The sequence below is a fragment of the Pagrus major genome, chromosome 15 (genome assembly GCF_040436345.1).
Source record: "Pagrus major chromosome 15, Pma_NU_1.0".
Taxonomy (NCBI): domain Eukaryota; kingdom Metazoa; phylum Chordata; class Actinopteri; order Spariformes; family Sparidae; genus Pagrus; species Pagrus major.
In genome coordinates this window covers 20,013,440-20,032,847 of record NC_133229.1, presented here as the reverse complement: position 1 = coordinate 20,032,847, position 19,408 = coordinate 20,013,440, and the positions used below count along the sequence as shown (strand labels likewise).

General features: G+C 40.2%; 1 protein-coding gene across 5 annotated transcripts in view; it reads left to right on the top strand.

The window, feature by feature from the left end:
- LOC141009661 (girdin-like) overlaps positions 1–19,408 on the top strand; it is a 69,936-nt gene that overhangs the window by 3,979 nt on the left and 46,549 nt on the right. For all 5 annotated transcript variants that reach the window (XM_073482349.1, XM_073482351.1, XM_073482350.1 and 2 more), the window contains exon 3: positions 9,008–9,116. In XM_073482349.1, the coding sequence (XP_073338450.1) occupies positions 9,008–9,116 (109 nt within the window). The remainder of the gene's footprint in view (positions 1–9,007; positions 9,117–19,408) is intronic.

Sequence of the window (19,408 nt, the reverse complement as noted above, 5' to 3'; positions counted from 1 at the left end):
GCCTAAGCTGTGGTGCTGCTGTGTGAATGTCTCTGTATTGCCTCAGTGCAGACATGGCAGACAGGCTGGCAGCAGTTGTCATTGGGACAGCATGGGAGAGCACAGAGAGAGAGAAGAGGAGAGACCCCAGGATTATCTAACGGTTTGCTGACACCCAGATGGCACCACGTCCCCTCCCCCCTTGCCCTCATGTGACTGACATTACCTAGCCAATTAGATCGCCTCCTCTGCGCTGTCAAACCAATTAGTTTTCCCGCCCAGCGAGAGGGGGCCAATTAAATTTTTGTCAGAGTGACAACTGTCCAGTCGAATTCTCTGTTTTCCTGCCAATCGTGTAGAGCCGTGCTGGCTCATTGGCCTGTTCGGTGAACCGGTCAGTCTGTCCTCTACGGGCCATTGGGACAGACTTATGTGAGTGAGATAGACGTTTGCAGGAATACAAATTTCGTGTATGAATTTGTGTTTTTTTAAACTTGTACTTTTTTGCACTACATGGTTGTGTGGCCCAGCTTTAACCCTGAAAATTAGTTGAATAACTGGTTGTTTGCTAGTTCGAGGGAAGAAAGTGCTAGTGTAAAGATGTTAAACTGATGTGGTTTACGAAGAATGCTGTTTAACATGTTGCTCAGGTTAATGTTTCTGTTGGCTCGAGTGTTCAGACAGATCTGTACATGTCTGTAAATGTTTCTGAATGGCTGCACATGTGGGAATAATGTGAAGGTACAGTTACAATCACCTAGCGTTTTCATTTGCACATTTTCCTCAACAGATAACATGCAGACCAAGGACCTTGCCAGTGGTTGTCTATCATAAAGAATGAAGACCAATGAGTTAGTCATTATTGATCTATTATTAATACTGAGTGCAGATTTGAAAGCCTGTTTTTACTCTCAAGGCCACATTACAGTTAATCCACAGTGTGGGCTTACAGGATGACGTCCTGTCATCACTTCCTTTCGTGACAGAATTGGCTTTTCAACACATCATGCAAACACAAACACACTCAGTCCCTGACCAATGAGCTTCGTAGAAGAGTCTTTCTTTGGAGGGACAAGACTGAATGACATGTGTTGGTTTAAGCTCTGGACCCAGTTGGTCTTTTGTTGAAAATTACTTTCTTTTGTCAAAGACTATCAGATGCATCATTTGATTCTTTCTCTAATTGTTATGCTAACATATGGAGGCTGCATTATGCTCATACTATCATAATTATGGCTTTGTAGCTCTAGTAGAATATGCTGAGGTTAGACAACCATCTGTCAACATTTTGTTATTGCAGGAATAATCTAGAAAAGGCCACAAGGAACCTATGAGTCAGCATCTCTCCAGTTTTTTTGATTTTTAATGTTGCATTTATTTTTTATTTTTTTGGAAGTCCTTTTAGACCTAATGAAGCAGAAGACACGACTGATCCTAATGAATTAAATGTATGAAAGCGCTTTAATATGCCATTTCGAATAAAATGGTTATAGAACAAAGATGTCCACATTTCAATTACTTGCATATCTTTTTAATATTTCTACCTCTTCTGATTGGACTAGAGCTGCAATATCAAATTGATTAGATCAAATTAAACAATTAATCTGCAGGTATTATTTTAATAGTTTTTCAGACAAACCACAGGAAAATACGTGTTCCATCTTCTCAAATGTAGTGGCATCATGGGTGTTTTTTCAACTTTCTGACATTTCATAGACTAAACAGTCGATCAATCTATAAAATAATCGTCAGATTCAGAAATAGATTAAAATAATTGTTGTTTGGTACACCAGATTGGCCTGCGTCACTTGTGCTAACCCTCATCTTGTTTTTCTCTGTTCCCTCTATCAACTCATTCATTTCCCTCTTTCTGTCATCCCCCTTTTAGTCATGTCTAAATAACTACAACTATACATCTTGCTCTTTCCCCCTCTCCTATCCTTCTTTCTGCTGGAGTCTTTTATCCTTCATCTCTGTCTCCTTTTGCCACACCTCTCCTGCTCTGTCTCCCCTTTCTCTCCTCTGTTTTCTTTGAGCAGCACGTCAAAGCCTTTGTTGGCTTTCTCTTGAGCTAGTTACAGCAGACATAGTTGGGATTCCAGCTGGACTAGAGACAGGAGGCAGGCAGAGCTGTTGTTGGGGTGTCAGTCTTTTAGGTTCTCCTAATGCTGGCTGGACTGCGGGGTCTATATCCTTCCATATCAAAAGTGTAGAATCAGATATTAATCTTGCATCTCTCATAGGCATCTTTGTGCCATGCCATGCTCTCTGCTTCTGTCTAGCAGGATGCATATCGAGTCAGACAGGAAACAGCAGCTGTGACCTTGAGAGGACAAAACTTTTAACAGGGCTGTGTTAATGTGAGGCACTCAAAATCCACCAACCAAGGACACGCTAAACCCCACAGGGACCATTTTAGGATTTGAGACGGTCTTATTTTCTCAGCCCTAGTAATTCAGAGTCAGTCTGATGGCATTTACAGCGATGTATTCCCAGGATTAGTTTGAATTTCTGGGCTGCACCATATTCAGCATGTGCCAGAAAATGGCATTGATATTACCAATAAATCACAACCTACTATAATTTGACAATTTGTCTTTGTTTTATTTTTTAAATTTACTTTAGACTGATGTTTTGTTATTGGATTTGACATTGGAGTTCCTGTTTACCCTGCTTTTTATTTGATTGTACTTGATCTAATTTGTCCCATTTTCTGTGTCAATTTGCTGTTGCTGCTGTCTGCTCATAATGCAAACTCAACACTTCCTCCATCTGTTTCATATTACAGGACCTTCAGTGGCTCAGGGGACATAATCCCTTCTGTTCACTGGAAGACTTTTGCTGTGAAACATCTGCAGGAAGTGTTGAGTTTCATTAACAGAAGCTTAACATCGAGAATTAACAGTACAGTAGAATAAATCAGTGACCAATTGCGACCTTTCTGGTAAAAAGAGGAACTCGGAGCAGCATGACTTGTTGTCATACTGAAGGAACTGTACACCGTGCTGGATTCACTTTGTGAGCTATTATAACACAAGCAATTTCTCTGTTTTGTGAGAATTGTGTTACAATGTTTTATGGTCTTAGTGTGTGCAGTCCAGTACAAGGTACTACAACAGATCACATCCAGCTTGGCAGAAATGAGTTTAGCAGCAGTCCCTATGGATACAGTGACAGACAGAGGAATGGGAAGAGGCCCTGTGGAAACAGAAAGACAAAGACAGGAGTTAAACAAGTCCATGAAAAGCCAAGACAAGGAAATGGGGTAACAAGAACCACATACCAATGGTCAGATCATCACTGTATACTACAGTTCCCATGGGAAAGGGGTGGGGGTTAAAAAAAATAGGATGCAGCCATCTTGAGCATTAGACAATAAGTATGACAGTAAAATGTAAAATATTGACATACCTGCAATATAAACAAGTTATGTTATGTAATACATTAGAATTGCAAAGTGATAGTTGATGCTGTATACTCAATGTTTCCCAAATGGATTATATTTAATGCAGTATACTTATATAATATGCATTTACCACCCTAAATTGAAAGTAGAACAATGGTGCCTTCTAAACTTGCTTGAGTTGAATTGCATTTGTACAGGTTAACTTGCCTGTTTGTGCTTAATGTAATTAGAAGCTTCCATTGAGAAAGACGGTCAGTGTGTTAACTTGCACTCCAGTATAACAAGATTTCATTTTAACAAGATTAGGGCAGAATTCCAGTTACTGCAGCTGTTGTAGAAACACACAAAGTTAACTTGCTTGTACTGAGGTTGTTCTTGGAGTAGTTGTAACTTGATTTACAGAGCCATATTATTTTTTACTGTTGAATTACCCTTCTGTGCATGCGCCAATAAGCTCACCGATTGATGTGTTTGGGGAATGGCATGGCGATATTTGTTGAGGTAGTCTATAAAATTCCACACAAAATCTAAAAATTCATTCTTTCATGTTAACTAATTTCCTCAGTCTTATTTGGCCTGGTAACTAATAGGAACCTTACCAAACAAACAAAATGTAAAATTAATTGTTGGGTTAGTTATAATTATAATCTTAATGGCATTTTTCCTTCCGTTTTCTGTGGATGATTACTCTTGTTGGTATCAGCCTGTTTTAGTTTGTAATGCGATTGTTCTGCCCGGTTCTAACTACACAATAATCAGCCCTACCCGACAGAGCGTCTGGATTGAAAATGAGCGTTGAGAGCAACAGTTGATCATTTTATCCAGTGTAATGTTTCACAAGACACCACATTTGGGTGTCATTTGCTGACATAATTTTTTTTTTGCCTTCTAAGAAAAATTCCAAGGCTAGACAACACGAGCACAGAGCACTCTCTCGTGTTGTTAGTGCTGCAAGGTGTAGCTATGAAACAGAGAAAAGGTCACAGACATTTTTGGGGCTTTTCTGAACTGAAGACAGAAAGTATCATACACGCCTCTTTAGATGCCATTGTTTGTTCTTCATTCTTATTCTGGCAAGTCAGTCCTTCTTCAGATGACAAGAATTATGACTCGATAAACATGATGATAATCTGACACAGTGACCATCTTAACAGATAAAAGATTTTGTAGTCTGAACCCAGCATTACAGCAGCAGACCCACTGACTTATCCTAAACTGAACTACTGAACTTAGCAAGGCTGCTAATAAGTGCTCATCCCTCAGATCCCTGTGTCTGTAGCTGTTTGGCTGTGTGTGTGTGTGTGTGTGTGTGTGTGTGTGTGTGTGTGTGTGTGTGTGTGTGTGTGTGTGTGTGTGTGTGTGTGTGTGTGTGTGTGTGTGTGTGTGTGTGTGTGTGTGTGTGTGTATCACACACACAGGGGCACAATCACACACACTCCCCCGCTGTGTTTGGACAGTACAACTCATAAGCTCTATGCCCAACACGTGGCCAAATGTAGCCTGTATTTTCCCTTTGTGTGTCTGCATTTAGCCTACTTTGTGTGTGTGTATGAGTGTATGGGCATGTGCCTGGTTGCCCATGCTGACTGTAATGTAGCCTGTCATATATAGGTTAACACTACTCCCTAACTATCCAGCCAATCAAAGCCAGGAGATGAGAGGAGAAAGCCCAGTGGCCTCAGGCTCTACATAAGGCTGCAGTGTCTATCGACAGCACCGACGGTCCGGCTTATTGACTGGCCGTCTGGCTCACTCGCTCACTAGCTGTCTGCCTTGCTTGTCTATCCCTAATCTATTTGTGTATCTAAAGTCTTAGGTTTACTGTATCCGCAGGAATAAGGAGGGAGGCAATAAGTGGGATATTTGACCCCTGTTGCCGTTCTAAGTCGCTTTATACATCGCCTGCTGATCCACAGCGGTGGTGTTTCTGTCGCGTGCTTGTCTGTGTGGCATCAGAGACGGAGCCAAAGAAACGAGGGGTGGATTGTGTTGCGCTGTCGTGGTGCTGTTGTTGTGGCCGCCATGTTCTTGGCTGGCTCTGATGGTGATGGAATGTGTGAACCCTTTCCTTGCTGTATTTCTCTTTCTGTCTCTCATACACTTCTTTCACCCCAACACCCTCCTCGCCCTGACAGGATTACAGCCTCCTCTGTGCTTTTTAATTAACGGGTTAAATAGACCCCCTACTATGGACCTCAAAAGGGGCTGAATGTGTGGAGGGGGGAGACGGGGTGGTCACATGACTGTTCATTTAGACCAGTGTTAAAAAGAACCCTGTGTCCTTCTGATTAGCATGATTGTGTGTGTGTGGGTGGGTGTGTATATCAGGGCGGAGATGGATCAGAAGACTAATTAACACATCCACACTGCAGCCGGGTGATTTAAGAGACAGCACTCTGCCCTTTTTAATAATGTGATTCATTAAAATATTATCTTGAGTTTTTAAGTGTATATATTCCAATTAGCACATTAAGAAGATTAAAACATTTCCAGTAGATGCTGGAATGCGTAATTTTTATTTTTTGTCATCAACATGTAAATTAAAATGTTGGATATTTATATTCCTGGGTACGAAGTAGGTTCCTGTGTGGTTTGGTTTTTTGTGTTTAACAGAGAAACAGTGCAGCACACGCATGGTCTAGTGATTAGGAAGATGCCATTCAACCAGGAGTCCCCTGTGACTGCAAGCATCCACCAGGCTGAATGTCCTTGAAGAGGATAAATCATCCTTCACCTTTGACCTCATCTCTCAAATAGACCAATAATATCAACAACAAAATGTTTTTTTTAATCTTTCTTATGTCAGGACTAAGCTTTATTGTTGGCCCGCACAGAAACAAACATGGTTCTACTATTCTGCTCAAGAGCACAGATGCAGACACATGCATGACTAGACATGTGCTGCACACTGCATGCATGCATGCATACATTCACAAGCAGCCCTGACTCTCCTCCTCCCCCCTACTCCAGGCATGTTGACCCCCATATATAGGTCATGCGATGTTCATGCTTTGAAGTCTGAAGTGCGTATCATGAAAAACAGAGCTGCTCTCTAACACTGTTGATGTACTTGAGATTTTCAAAGCCTTACATGAGAAGTGTTGTTTTCCCAGACAATCCCAAGGCAAATGTATCATGAATTAATTACAGGGTTAGTTTTTTTTTTAGGGTGTGTGGGTGTTATTTTACTACTTTTCCCTCTTGGACGCGACACTTGGTAGACGAAGGATGACATTGTCAAAACATGCTTCACGCAGTGTGCCAAAACATTTCATGTGACTAATTATTTTAACAAATACATTAAAATGCATTTAATGCTAGCACCATGAAATACATGTGCTTTTTCAGCTCTGTAAAATGTATTGAAATAGATGCATACAAATAGGGCTGGGCATAAATAACATAACAATATTATATCATTACTGCGATTTGAGACTATAGTCTTGGGTTTTGGAAATTGCATATTGTGAAATGGCATTAGTGTTGTCTTTTCCTGGTTTAAAAGGCCATTACAGTAAAGTGATGTCATTTTCTGAACCTGTCAGACTGTTCTAGCAGTCTTTACCCACTTAGTCATTATTTCCACATTACTGATGATTATTTATATATATAAAAATAATCTTACTCTGTTCATATTTTGTAGAAGTGCCAATTGACTTCCCTACAACATTATTGCAGTATAATAATATAATTTAAGTATTTGGCAAAAAACATTGTGACATTTGACTTTGTTGCCCAGTGCTAGTATTTCGAAAATATTGAGATATATATTGTGTATCGCGATATAGCCTAAAAATATTGCAATATTATTTTAAGGCCATATTGCTCAACCCTAGTGACGTTTGTCTTGATATTTGATTGTATAAGCTTTCCATTATTAAAGGGTAACTCCACCAGTTTTACACATTAAAGTGTGCTGACAGTCTTGGGGAGCACTACTACATATGTGAGCCTTTTGGGGCTGTAGAGGACGTTGCATGTAACCTGATAAAATACCTTCAGTGATGTTACTTAGAGGCTAAAGTGCATTATGGGTAATGTATTATTATGTTTTATTTATTTACCTCAACTGATTAGAGGAACAGGCCTTTAATAGTTTAATCTTGTGTATATATGAGAACATTTATTAGGGGATCTACTGGGAGATTAGACAACTACTCCTGGCGTTACTGAAGCACAGTATGCTTTTCCCATGTGCTGATGATCAACCCTTGAGATAATCCAGTGACTCAGCTGCAGAATTTTAAAGTTTAAAGTTCGTCATTGAGACTGGATAAGAAATGAGACCGCTTTTCTTTGAAGACGAAGTAGAATGTATGGCAGAGCAAAGTGTGAAAGCCAAATCCCGCTTTCTTACACAGATATTTGAAGCCAGGAAAGTATGACACAGCAAGTGTCTATTCTTTCAAAGTGTATCTCTGTTACTTGGTGAAACCATATCAGCTGTCGGGTTCCTGCTTTGTCACCACCTCTGTTCTGTGAAGTGTGGAGTCAAGAATATAGCAAGTTCCCTCAGGGGATCAGATATTACATTAAGGTCTTGCATAGTCTTAGTTTGTTTAACTTGTAAGTATACAAGCCATTTCAACAAGATTTTAATCAATATTACACATGCTGTCAAAGGTAGCAGTTAAGAAGCCACAGTTTACAGTGGGAAAGAAATTGGCTGATAAATGCTTGGATGGTTGGCATGTCAAGAATTCCAAAGAGACACAAATTGTAAGGAAACTCTTCTTCTCTTCTGCATCACTAACTACTAATCGTGTCTGTAAATGTGATTTTAAGAGTTTTGAGATAAATGAGGTTTGGTATTCTTCATGTTATTTCCATAGATATGCAAACGTGAGTTTGGATTGTTGTTGATGACAGAGGCTGGGGAAGTGGTGCTGTGTGAATCTGTGGAATGTGTATGAGGCTCACTAAAACATGTTGACACCCGTGATAACATCAGTCGTCGTGCATGCTCCTTTTAATGTCCCTCGGGCAACAAACAGTCAGATAAACACACAGGCTCTCAATTCTGCAAGCACATAGAAGATAATTCCACTCTTTGATTCAGACAGATAAAATGAAATAAATAGGGGTCATGGTTAGAGGTCAAAGAATTGCTGAAATACACCACCTTATATTTGACCTCATTTGAGATGAATGTTTACTCCCTTTACCATGCTAATGAAATCCTTTTCAGTAGTGAGAAGTACAGTCCACAGAGGATCTCTTGACAATGTCGCCTGGAAATTTAAATGCTTCACAAATATTTATGAATTGGATTTAACTCACTGAAGAGCTGGATTTGAAGGCTGGAGACAGCAGTGTCTGGAAACATCAGATTTAAGGCGCGGCATTTCTGTTTGGCTCTGTCTTTTAATGTGTCTCTGGTTTCTTTAACATGGTTATGGCACTGGCCCTGCTTAAACAAGGTATCATTGTCACTGTGCTGCTAATGTATTTAGCCAAACAGTCACCCGTTCCATCACATAGAGCAACATGGTGTCAAACTGAACGAAGATATTTCAAACAAGCAAAAGCCAGATGTTTAGAAACATAATTTTTAAAATGTGTTTGTCTACATCTTCAAATGACATTTATGATTTCATAACAGTATGCTATTATTTCCCACAGAAATCCTAAGGCCACAGTGCAGAGGACCAACAAGAAAGTGAACAATGACTCCACACTGCGCATCCAGAACCTTTCCATTCTCATCAAGCAGATTAAATCCTACTATCAGGTAATATTTCTTTCTGCTGAACATGCTGCAAAGTCAGATATCTCTTGTTCCCCTTTTTGCTTTGTCAAAAGTACAAACTGTTTTTCAGCCTTGTCCATGTTGAGGTGAAGGTTGAGAGCCATTCTTTGCAGCTATCTAACAGTAGCCTTTTGATATGTGTCAAAATCACAATGAATAATCTGTAGACACATTCATGTATGGTTTGGGTTGAAGCTCAGCTCTAAATGTAACAATCTGTTCCCATGTTCTCTTATGCCTGTACTGGGGTTGTCTTCATGCAAACTGTGGGTTTCTACCCATTAGGTTACACTGAAAACATAGATAAGACAACACAGCTTTCACTCGCATTCACGCAGAATGACTGTATCCACACAAGCACATGCCACATGAAGACATGGCAGTATAAACAGATATATGTTTGCAGATGTGTATGTGTGACTGACATCTGGATGAGGTTCATGATACCACATCAGAAGCAGAGTTGGCCCAATAAATATACAGAGACATGGGGAATGTGAAACACACAAAGTCACTGATCTGCTTCCCCTGCTTACTTTGAATCACTCAGTTCATATACTTCTCTTTTTTTTTTTATCTAAAAAATGATCTGCAGCATTTCCCTCCTGGAGGATGATCCTCATATATCAGCCTCAGTTTGTCTCAGGCGTCCCAGAAAGAGACCAAAATGACAAAAAAACCAACCCAAAAAAAAAACCTTGTGAGACAGACGTTGAAGCTCTAGTCAGAGAGATGTGAAGGTGATAGAAGCTCACCAAGTCACGTGTAGTGAAGTGTTATCTCATGTTCAGTTGTGTTTACTGCTTAGCGTGGTATCAGCTCACCCGGCCCCAAAACATGTAATCACCACAGTTAATCGTTATTTTGACCAAAAGGAAATGATGGAACCCTTCTATTAATCTAATCAGCTGAAGAGAAAGTGGAGGAGGAAGTGTGGGGGAGTGAGAGATGGAGGAAAGATGAAAGATGGACTCTTGATAACAAGATATGAGAAAATGAGCCCCACACTTCTCACACGCAGCGCTTCAATGCACTTTTGATGAGCTGATCACAAGTGGAAAGCTGTTTATGCTGGTGGGAAAAATTTATTTATATTTGATAAATCAGAAAAATATCGTGCTTATACTACATTTGTGCACAAGCATGCTGGACCATGCCGTGACCATTAAGTTTGCAATATGCTCATATAGCACGCTACATGGTTGATTTGCCTGTGTCAAAGTCGGGCCATCTCCAGCCAAAACGGGCATTATAAGCAAAACTATGGTATTGTCCTATCCCTAACCAAGTGTTTTTTTTGCCTAAACCTGACCAGAGCATAAGCGCAGAATTGTGATAAGAGAAAAATAGCCAATAGTTGTAGTATGAAGAAACATACATTTTTAACTTAATTGTGGTTTTGCAGAAACATACCAACATTCATTCTGGGGATTGGGTTGGGAATCGGCATACCATATCATGTTGCCCATCCTTGTTGTCGGGATATTTTTAAATGTCGGGTATCAAGAAAAAAATCTGAGCTTCTGTTAATGTGTGATTTAAACACAAATCAAAACAAACAGGATTTTTAGAACCAAATGTGAAGTTGATACAGCTGTACGGTTCTGTCTTGATCGAAATATTTACTTTTTCTTTCTTTTCAGTCTGTTGTCATACAATATTTCTTGAATGCACAATGTCAGCTCTTAACTGTGTGTTGCTGTTATGCCAGTTGTGAAAGCCCTGAGCTTAGCGAATTTAAACAATCCAGAGAGAATATGATTCACTTCATTGCTGCAACAGTGTGTCTCCACTGTGATTATGATAACCAGGAATTGAGCGAGACCCAGCATGCTGTTGCAACAGTACAGTGAGTTTAGGAATGTTATCATGGCCAAGCAGTCGTGCTGACAGAGACAAAGATTTCCCACACTTCAGACTTAGGACTGTGACCCATATCCTTAGGGGCTGTGGCTGTGCAAAGGCTGTGTAAAGGCATTTACTTATCATGTGATTTGGTATTATCCGAATAACAAAGCATGAAACAAAAACATTACATTTAAAGGCCCACTTTCAGCTGGATTAATTATTTTCTCTGTAACTTGATGGTGCTGGAATGAGACTGAACGCTTCTTAAGGTTTCTGTTTTACTTTGTTCATGAATCTGCTGTCTCTGTGTCTAAGTTCCATCTTTAATTTTGCCTCGATAGATAGTACTGATTGGTTAATTACTTTGTTAGGTCTGCTTTGTCTTAGTTCTAAACATCCTGTTAATCTCTGCCCGGTCATCTTATTTAAACAATCAGCCTATTGTGCAGACTTTGACATTATAAGCCTACAAAAGCTCCACTAGGCTGCCTCAAATGGCTAGCAGAATTATCTGTCTGAGAGTCAATAGTTAGGTCACTGGTCGCTGGGGTTAAGTAGTGGCCGGCAGAGTCGGTGGATGATGAGATGACGGGAAAGGTTAAGGACATTAACTGGGGGCATCAGGTTGACCGGGTCAGCGATTGGACATGTGCTGCATTATTACTATCGTGGATCCGAAGACGAAAACATTACTGAAAATATGAAATGACTTTTTATTTTATTTTTCTTTCAATCATTTTTTTAAAAACCTTGTTAAACCTTGTCAAGCTGCACAATTTCCTGTCTTTTTTCAGCTGTACTTCTAGTCCTTTTTAAGCAGATTTCAGAATGTTTTGAAAATTTTCTGATTTGGGTTGGTTTGTTTTGAGTTTAGTCACCCCTGGTCCATGTGGCCGAAGTGTTAAATATATGTACACAAACAAATGCAAAGTAACATGAGCAGGATGATTTAATGTCGGATCAACACGATGATGCTGTTAAGACATTGTCAAACACACTGTAAGTAAACCTGTGTTGTTTTGGAGATTTTAAATGTAGGATAAGAGCTGCAGTATTTGTCTTGCAGAAAATCTTTTTTGTATCTTTTTATGAGGACAATGTGACCCAACAATGAAACTCTTGTTCCTCTACGGTGTTAATCTCCTCTATAGTTGCTGCATCGCTTTGTTGACCTCCTGGTCATACTATTGTTTGGCCACTTGTGTCTGCAGGCTCTTCCTCACAGAGACCACCTACATGTAAAAATCCCCCATAGTTCCCTGCTGTCTTTGCTGTGTGTCCGGCTGCCCTCTTGATGGCCTTTCAGGGACATAAACAGCTCACTGAGTGATTTCCAGTGGCTGTTTAAGTGGACATATTGGTGTGTATTATAGACAAAAAGCCTAACTATATCACAGTGTGGTTCTTAGAAAGTAAAATAGTTGCTTTGTTTACATGCGGCTATTGCTCATTGGATTGGATTAAAGTATGACTGTCAGCTCTAGGCATTGAGCCCATGTCCTATTTCTTCTGTGCTGTTCAAAAATTGGTAAGGGCAGTGTATAAAAAGGGCTACATGTCCTGCATTGTTAACACAAAATGGACATCTTAGACACCCATAATTTTGGCCGGCTCTTTAAACTCTGTCATTGTTTCAGTACAAATCAATTTTGCACAGAGCCAAAACAGCAGAAAATGTGTCAATGTCTAACTACTTGCGTATGGATCACACTGTTCCTACTCACAAACAGTTTCAGCGCCATAGTCAAAAGGAGACAGTTTTTTATTGGGGAAATGAAGTGGAAAATTTGATATATGGTTTTGTGGTGGTCTCCTTTCCCTGTGGTTGTTTTGTCGCTTACCGGTATCAGATTTCCACAGCCAAATGGATGAAGACAGAGCCGTTCAGGTCATAGGCTAATGGATTTAGCAGGTTTTCAATTTACTGTACTGCTCAGCACTTTGAAAGAGGACTTGGAGTAAGAAGAAGCCTTGTATGGTTGGTTGCCTCCTGTGATTCGATAAATTGACCTCACTTAAGAGTCTTTTAATTAAATTTCCTAGTAATCTTAGGTCTGATAGAATCGGTTGGAAACTGGTCTCTAGGCAAGGATATCACTTTACCATGAACAGATGCTCAGTATGTTTTCTTATAAGTATAAGAGGAAAAACCTAAAGAACAGCATAAACATGGGCTGAATTCTGGTGTCCATAGATGTGTTGTCTCTTCTATAAAATCTCTATATTTCATCCACTGTCTGGGAGGATGAAGGAGAGAAGGACTTTATTGAATTGCAACCTTGGCTGACTTGCCAAAGGATCCTTTGGTGTGGAGAGATGGCTAATTCATTAACCTTTTTGAACCATCAGAGGCAAGCAGTTGGACCTTTCTCCTCCCCCATCCCTTGCCTTCATTACTTTTCCACTCCCTCTCCCTGCCCCTTCACTTCTGTACAATATATAATCCTAGCAGCATGTGTGTATGTGTATGTGTCATTTTCCACGTGGGAAATGTGTGGAGATTGATTTGGCAAGGAACTTGTGAAATGTAAATTGGCACAAGACAAGAATTTCAATCCTAATGGTTTTCATTTCATAGCATGAGCTCTCTTGGGCTAAGCTTGCATATATAAAGAGTGTGTGTGAGTGTTCATGTTTGTGTGTGTGTGTGTGATAGTTCTGGTACAGTAAATTGTGTAGGAGGAGGTCAATGTCTAGACAGGCTTCAGACTTTGATTTCAGAATCTGGGGAACAGATCAAGTCTGAACAGTTGTCAGTGTGTGTGTGCTTGTCTTTATGAATGTGCTGTATATTTTTAATGTTGCATTGAAGCAAACCGGATGATTGTTGTAATTTCTAACGGTTAGTGAGGGTAAATGTTCATGCTAGCTATTATCACATTTCTGTTTCCTGAGTGGGATATTAACTTTTCCGGTTGCTCGGTCATTTCTGCACTGCATAGGCCACTGTAGGTTTCATCTCTCTGGCGGTCAGTCCAAATATATGCTGGGCCTCCTTTTTAATTTAGTGGCCTTGGTTTGGCATTCTTAAGCGGGGCGTAATATGGAGCCCCGGCCAGCTGAACGAAATTCTTTGTGCGTTTACTGTCTTTTCTCAAAGCCTGTTAAGTGAATCCCTTTATCCAGGTTTATGAAAATCAGGCTCAGAGAGCATCTGGGGCCATTCAGTGTCAAAACTGATGGGAGGGGTGATACCCCTCTTTTTTTTCCAATTATAAAAATTGGTGCCTTTGTACAATCTGTGGATGATATTTAATGTTGTTTGATTGCAGGCTGATGCAGTTAAAAGAAGCATTTTTCTTAGCTCCCATCCTTAAATAAGCTTTAGATGTTACTTTTGGGAATAAAAGCACTTCTGTCCTTTTTGCCACTGCTTTGGTTTGGGGTGTGGCGTAAAGGCTGGGAGCTCTGTTTAGACTGTTTAAAGGGTAACAGAGGCCACCATTCATGGCGAGTGGGTCTGGCCCAAAAGCTGTGCAGTTTGGTAATGTAGGTTAGGTTATCAGGCCTTCTATAGGTGTCTCTTGCTATCAGCTGTGGGCTATGTTGAGACGAGCTTGAGAATATTTTGATACTCCTGGGCACAGTGAAGTTTTACGGTCCTTTTTCAGGAAAACATTTTTTAAGCATTTCAGTACAAAACTTTGGACTGATTTAATAAGCATTCAGTACTTGTATCCAGGCCTCTCTGCATACATGCAACCTGAAGAAGCATGAGTTGAACCTTTGAGATGATATGGCTGTCTCACTATCTTGTCTTTTGCGCCATTACTGACTGCGCTTACTGATAGAAACATGCTTATTTTCTTCTGAAAAACTGTGATTCATCATGTGTTAAACTCATTTTTCTGCAAATGTTCTTCCAAGTTAAGTATTTCTTAAGATGAAGAAGAATTCAGCTTACTCAAGTGTTGCCTGTGTCCGCTACACCTGGTTTGGAGCATAGCAGACTTGCTTTTTACCTCGTTGACCTGAAGCCTCACAATGAGGCTCTGTTTCTGGGCCCAAGTGAAGTTGCATAAACACACTCTAAACTTCACTCACATGCATACATGGGCAACTACTACTGTGACATACTGTTGCTATGTTGTTGTTGGAGTTTGTTTTTGTTTTTGACTTCCATCAAAAATGGAGAAAATAATTTCCCATTCTTGTCGTTTCAGCTTTTGCCTCAAGCCAGCGGTTATTTTTATTACCCTCAACTGGAACTCGGTCAAAATATACAAATATGCTTTCTATATCTTCATTTTTTAAATCTGGAATTCCCCATTTCCCTGTCTTCCTCCTTTCAGCTTCAGTCATGAGCAAATCAGTTTATTAGGGCATGTGGTCGTAGCTGCAGGCTAATTGTGTGTTGTCATGCAGACTCACATGCTACACACACGTCGGAATATCCTGTTGATGATGTAGCAGCTAGTTAACTAGCTAGGTTTTTAAGCAATTACTTAAGCAGGAGCAGTCAGACATTGCTTAATGGAGTAAGGGAATATAATTCAATCCAGATGTGAATTAGATGATCTGGTTGGCTCAAGCAATAAAACAAAACTTTAAGCTTTCAAGCCTTTTTTGTTCTGTTCCTAAAACAATTCCAGGTCTTGCTTTTCAGTAGTTGTAAATATTATGTTTGGTAGCACAGTGTTGTTAATATCTGAATTTGAACTAGCTTACGAGTTTCATTTAGCCTGATGAAAGGCTGACAAAGTTCATTCAAGTGAGATTGATTGATTAAAATCAAAGCTAAATTGATTTTTCTCCTTTCACGTTCCAATCATTGATATGTTTTTATACACAGTCAGTTGTTCTTCTGTTTCTGATCATGAACAACAGGGTGGAAATATTCTAACAAATGTCATCCAAGTGTCATTTATCGCTGGTGGCTTTCTAGTTAGCCGCTCACTATAACAAACACTCACTCACTCTGAGACATATGTGTACACAGACATCCTGGGTATTCTTGTGCCTTCAAGGCCTTCATCTTGAGTAGTGTTCCCGTTTACACCCGGAACCACTGACCAATCGCATCATATAATCACAGCCTCGAGTGGGAAGTGAGCATTGGCTTACCAAAATAACACAGTGGCATACATTTCTGCAAGCACTTACTTAGTGTGTTAGTGCATGTGCCTGGTGAACTGGAGTACAAGTGAAGGGGAATTTGTGGCAGTTATGATGTAGAGTAGGTTCCCATATGTTAAAAGGGAGCTATTTTTAGGCGCTGGCAGAGTTTCTGTGTTAAAGGGAAGCTAGAAGCTGGGTTCTTGTTTTGCATCACTGAACTAGAGCATGTGGGTTGTGTCTGCAGGAGTCAGCTCTGTGATTGAAAAAGTAAAATAAAATCCAGCCTTAAAATTCAAAATTTGAAGTAAGTAGGCGATATTATATTGTTATTGTGATACAAGACTATATATGACCTGATATTTTGGATATTGTTATTTAGTGACATGACATAAGTATTGTCTTTTCCTGGTTGTAAAGGCTGCATTACAGTAGAGTGATGCAATTTTCTGAACTTACCAGACTGTTCTACTTGTTCTGGTATTTACCTTTAACTACTTTGTCATTATAAAGATATTACTGATGATTATTTATCAAAAATCTCATTGTGTGGAAAATATGTAGTCATCCCTACAATATTGTTGCATTATTGATATCAAAATATTTGATTAAGTAAGTAGCTGCACCTTTTTATAATACAAAATGTGGATAGCATATGAAAAAAGGGACAGTGATTTAAAAAAAAAAGGGACAACCACTTTTTATTGTAACATCCAAACACCAGGTTGTAGCAAGTAAACACATTTACTCAAGAGTTTGGTACTATGCGGCTATTTAGCAAATTAAACTGAATTGAAAACAGAAGATTAGAGTTGAAAGAACAATCAACAGAAATGATCAAACCTCTTTTGAATGACGCAACAGAGCAATAATTGCATTGGTTTAAATTACATAGAATGTCGCGTGTGTGTGTGTGTGTGTGTGATTGTGTAAACTTTTCCAGCCAGTGTAAAGCAGAGCCCTGGGGGGTGATTGGGTGGGAGGATGGAGGGGTCAGGCTTCCCCAGCCCACCTGCCCCTACCTTTGAGACGAGCAGCAGGATCAGCTCGTCCACTCGTTTAGCCTCAGGGCTCCGTTGTAAAAAGCACTCTAGCTGATAGATAACAGCGGAGAACAAAAGAAACGGGGCACTAATGGCTCGTTCTTTCCTCCTCCTCATGTAAGAGATGATCTGTCCATCTGGCTGACAGTAGACCCCGGCTGCTGCTCTTTTCAGTGGATTTTACTGCTGAGCCAAGAGCAACTGTTGAGTTTTAGTCGGGTTAGACCTAATTAATTAGTAGTTCAACAAGCACGTTGGCTTTATTTCACTTCTTCTTTTTTCCAATGAAATTCGCACATAACCAGACATTTTGTGATGATTGGTAGAACAACTTGTACAGAGTCATTCTTAGTTCTCTATTATTCATTCTTTTTAAAGTTGGAAGCTCTTTTGTTGTTCTGCAGGGCTTTCTTGGCATGAATTTAAATAAAAGGAAAAAGATGAATGAGTACATTTTGTTTGATCTGTTAGTATTAAACAAAAATGACTCGAGGAGTCAAGCAGATTTAAATTTCTTTTTATGTTGGTTGCTTGATCAGAGACACTGCTTTGCAAACATTTTGTGTTACCCTCATTGATAAAACCCTACTTTGGCTGCTTGTCGCTAGCTTGCTTCCATAGACAGGAACTAGTCTTCTAGCAGGTAAATATCAATGATCTGGAAAGAGACTGAGTCTGGATAAGATGGAGAAAAGAGTGTTTGAGGAAAACCTTTAGTCATCCATCCTATTAGCTACCGCCGGGATGTTGCTTTGCTTCTTGAACTGCAGTGCGCAAAGCCCTTTTGTGTTTGTATGGGTCTATTACAGTGCTGAACAGCAGGGAAAGCTTTTATTGCATTGATTCAGTTCATGGGGATGTACTGAGATCTGGTGTTAAGTGGTTTCTGCGTGTGTGTTGGATGTGAGAGAAAGAGGAAGTATACTCCTTCCTTTTGTTGGTGGTAATAACCTTTTCAAGTTCATAATCTCTGCAATTTTTCAGCAGGAGAGAAGTCCGCAGTGCCATACCCAGGAGAGGGGTGTGTGTGTGTATGTGTGTACATGTACTGTACTATGTGTGTCAGACTCGCAAGCATGGGGAGAATAAACCCATCTCCTCGTTTCTATGGTAACGCTCCCATGTCTGCAGAATGGGTGTGATTCAGGGCTTTCAGGGTTCAGGCAGCATTTGTACACACACACTCTCACATACACACACATAGCAGCGATACAATTAGTCCCCTGTTAAAGCTGTGCCGGTAGCGGAACTTGTGCTTGGGTGGACGGATGGGGAGGAGGTGTGTGTGTGTGTGTGTGTGTGTGCGTGTGCGCGTGTGTTGGGGAGGGCTATTTTAACAGACAGGGCTCCTGTGAGACAGAAACACAGCAGCCTTATAACCTCATAACCTGGCATTTTAACACAAACTTGCTCACATGCATACCTACTGTAAGAACACATGCACTAGCCAATGCCATGTATTGCATTTGCTTCTGTGTGTGTGTGTGTGTGTGTGTGTGTGTGTGTGTGTGTGTGTGTGTGTGTGTGTGTGTGTGTGTGTGTGTGTGTGTGTGTGTGTGTGTGTGTGTGTGTGTGTGTGTGTGTGTGTGTGTGTGAGCACCAGCTAACAGGCTACTTGCAGATCAGCAGAATATTATCTCTATTGTCAGCAGACGTCCATTCATTCCACGTTTAGCTTAAGACAATGGAGAAGGATGCAGAGCTCAGAATCATTTAGGTTTTATATGTCTGTCTCCATTATTATCTCTTTAAAAATAGTCGATGTATTTAATATATTTTACTTAGGTTTTTTAATTGAGAATGCCAAAGATTAACTTTCCAGAAGAAACGTCTCAACAGTTAAGGGCGGATGAGGCAAGCACATGCCCACTACCTGATCTCTCTGCACACTGTACGCATGCAGACAAAATATATTGAATGAGTAAATTCCATTGTGTTTGACCAGCTCCCCTTTTAACAGACACCTCATTCTATCAGTCTGTCTAAATGCCTCTGTGGGATGGAAGAGGAGCCAGTGTTGAGGAGCTGTGAATCCTGCTGGAATCAATAATACAGCAATATAGAGTCAGGATAGGGGGATGGGGATGGGGGGTGTTGAGAAGAGAAGGAAGAGGAGGAGGCAGCTCAATCATGCGTGCCTGGAGTGAGAAGTGATGGAATCAAAGCTACATCTCTACTCTCCTCTATTTCTTTTTGTCTCCATCAACCCCTCAATTTTTCTCCATCACTCACTCCCTCTCTATGTGAATCATTGTCTTGAAATGACTATTTCTCGCTCCCCATGTGTGCACTTGGTATGATTAGATAGTGAACATTGGAGAGTGACAT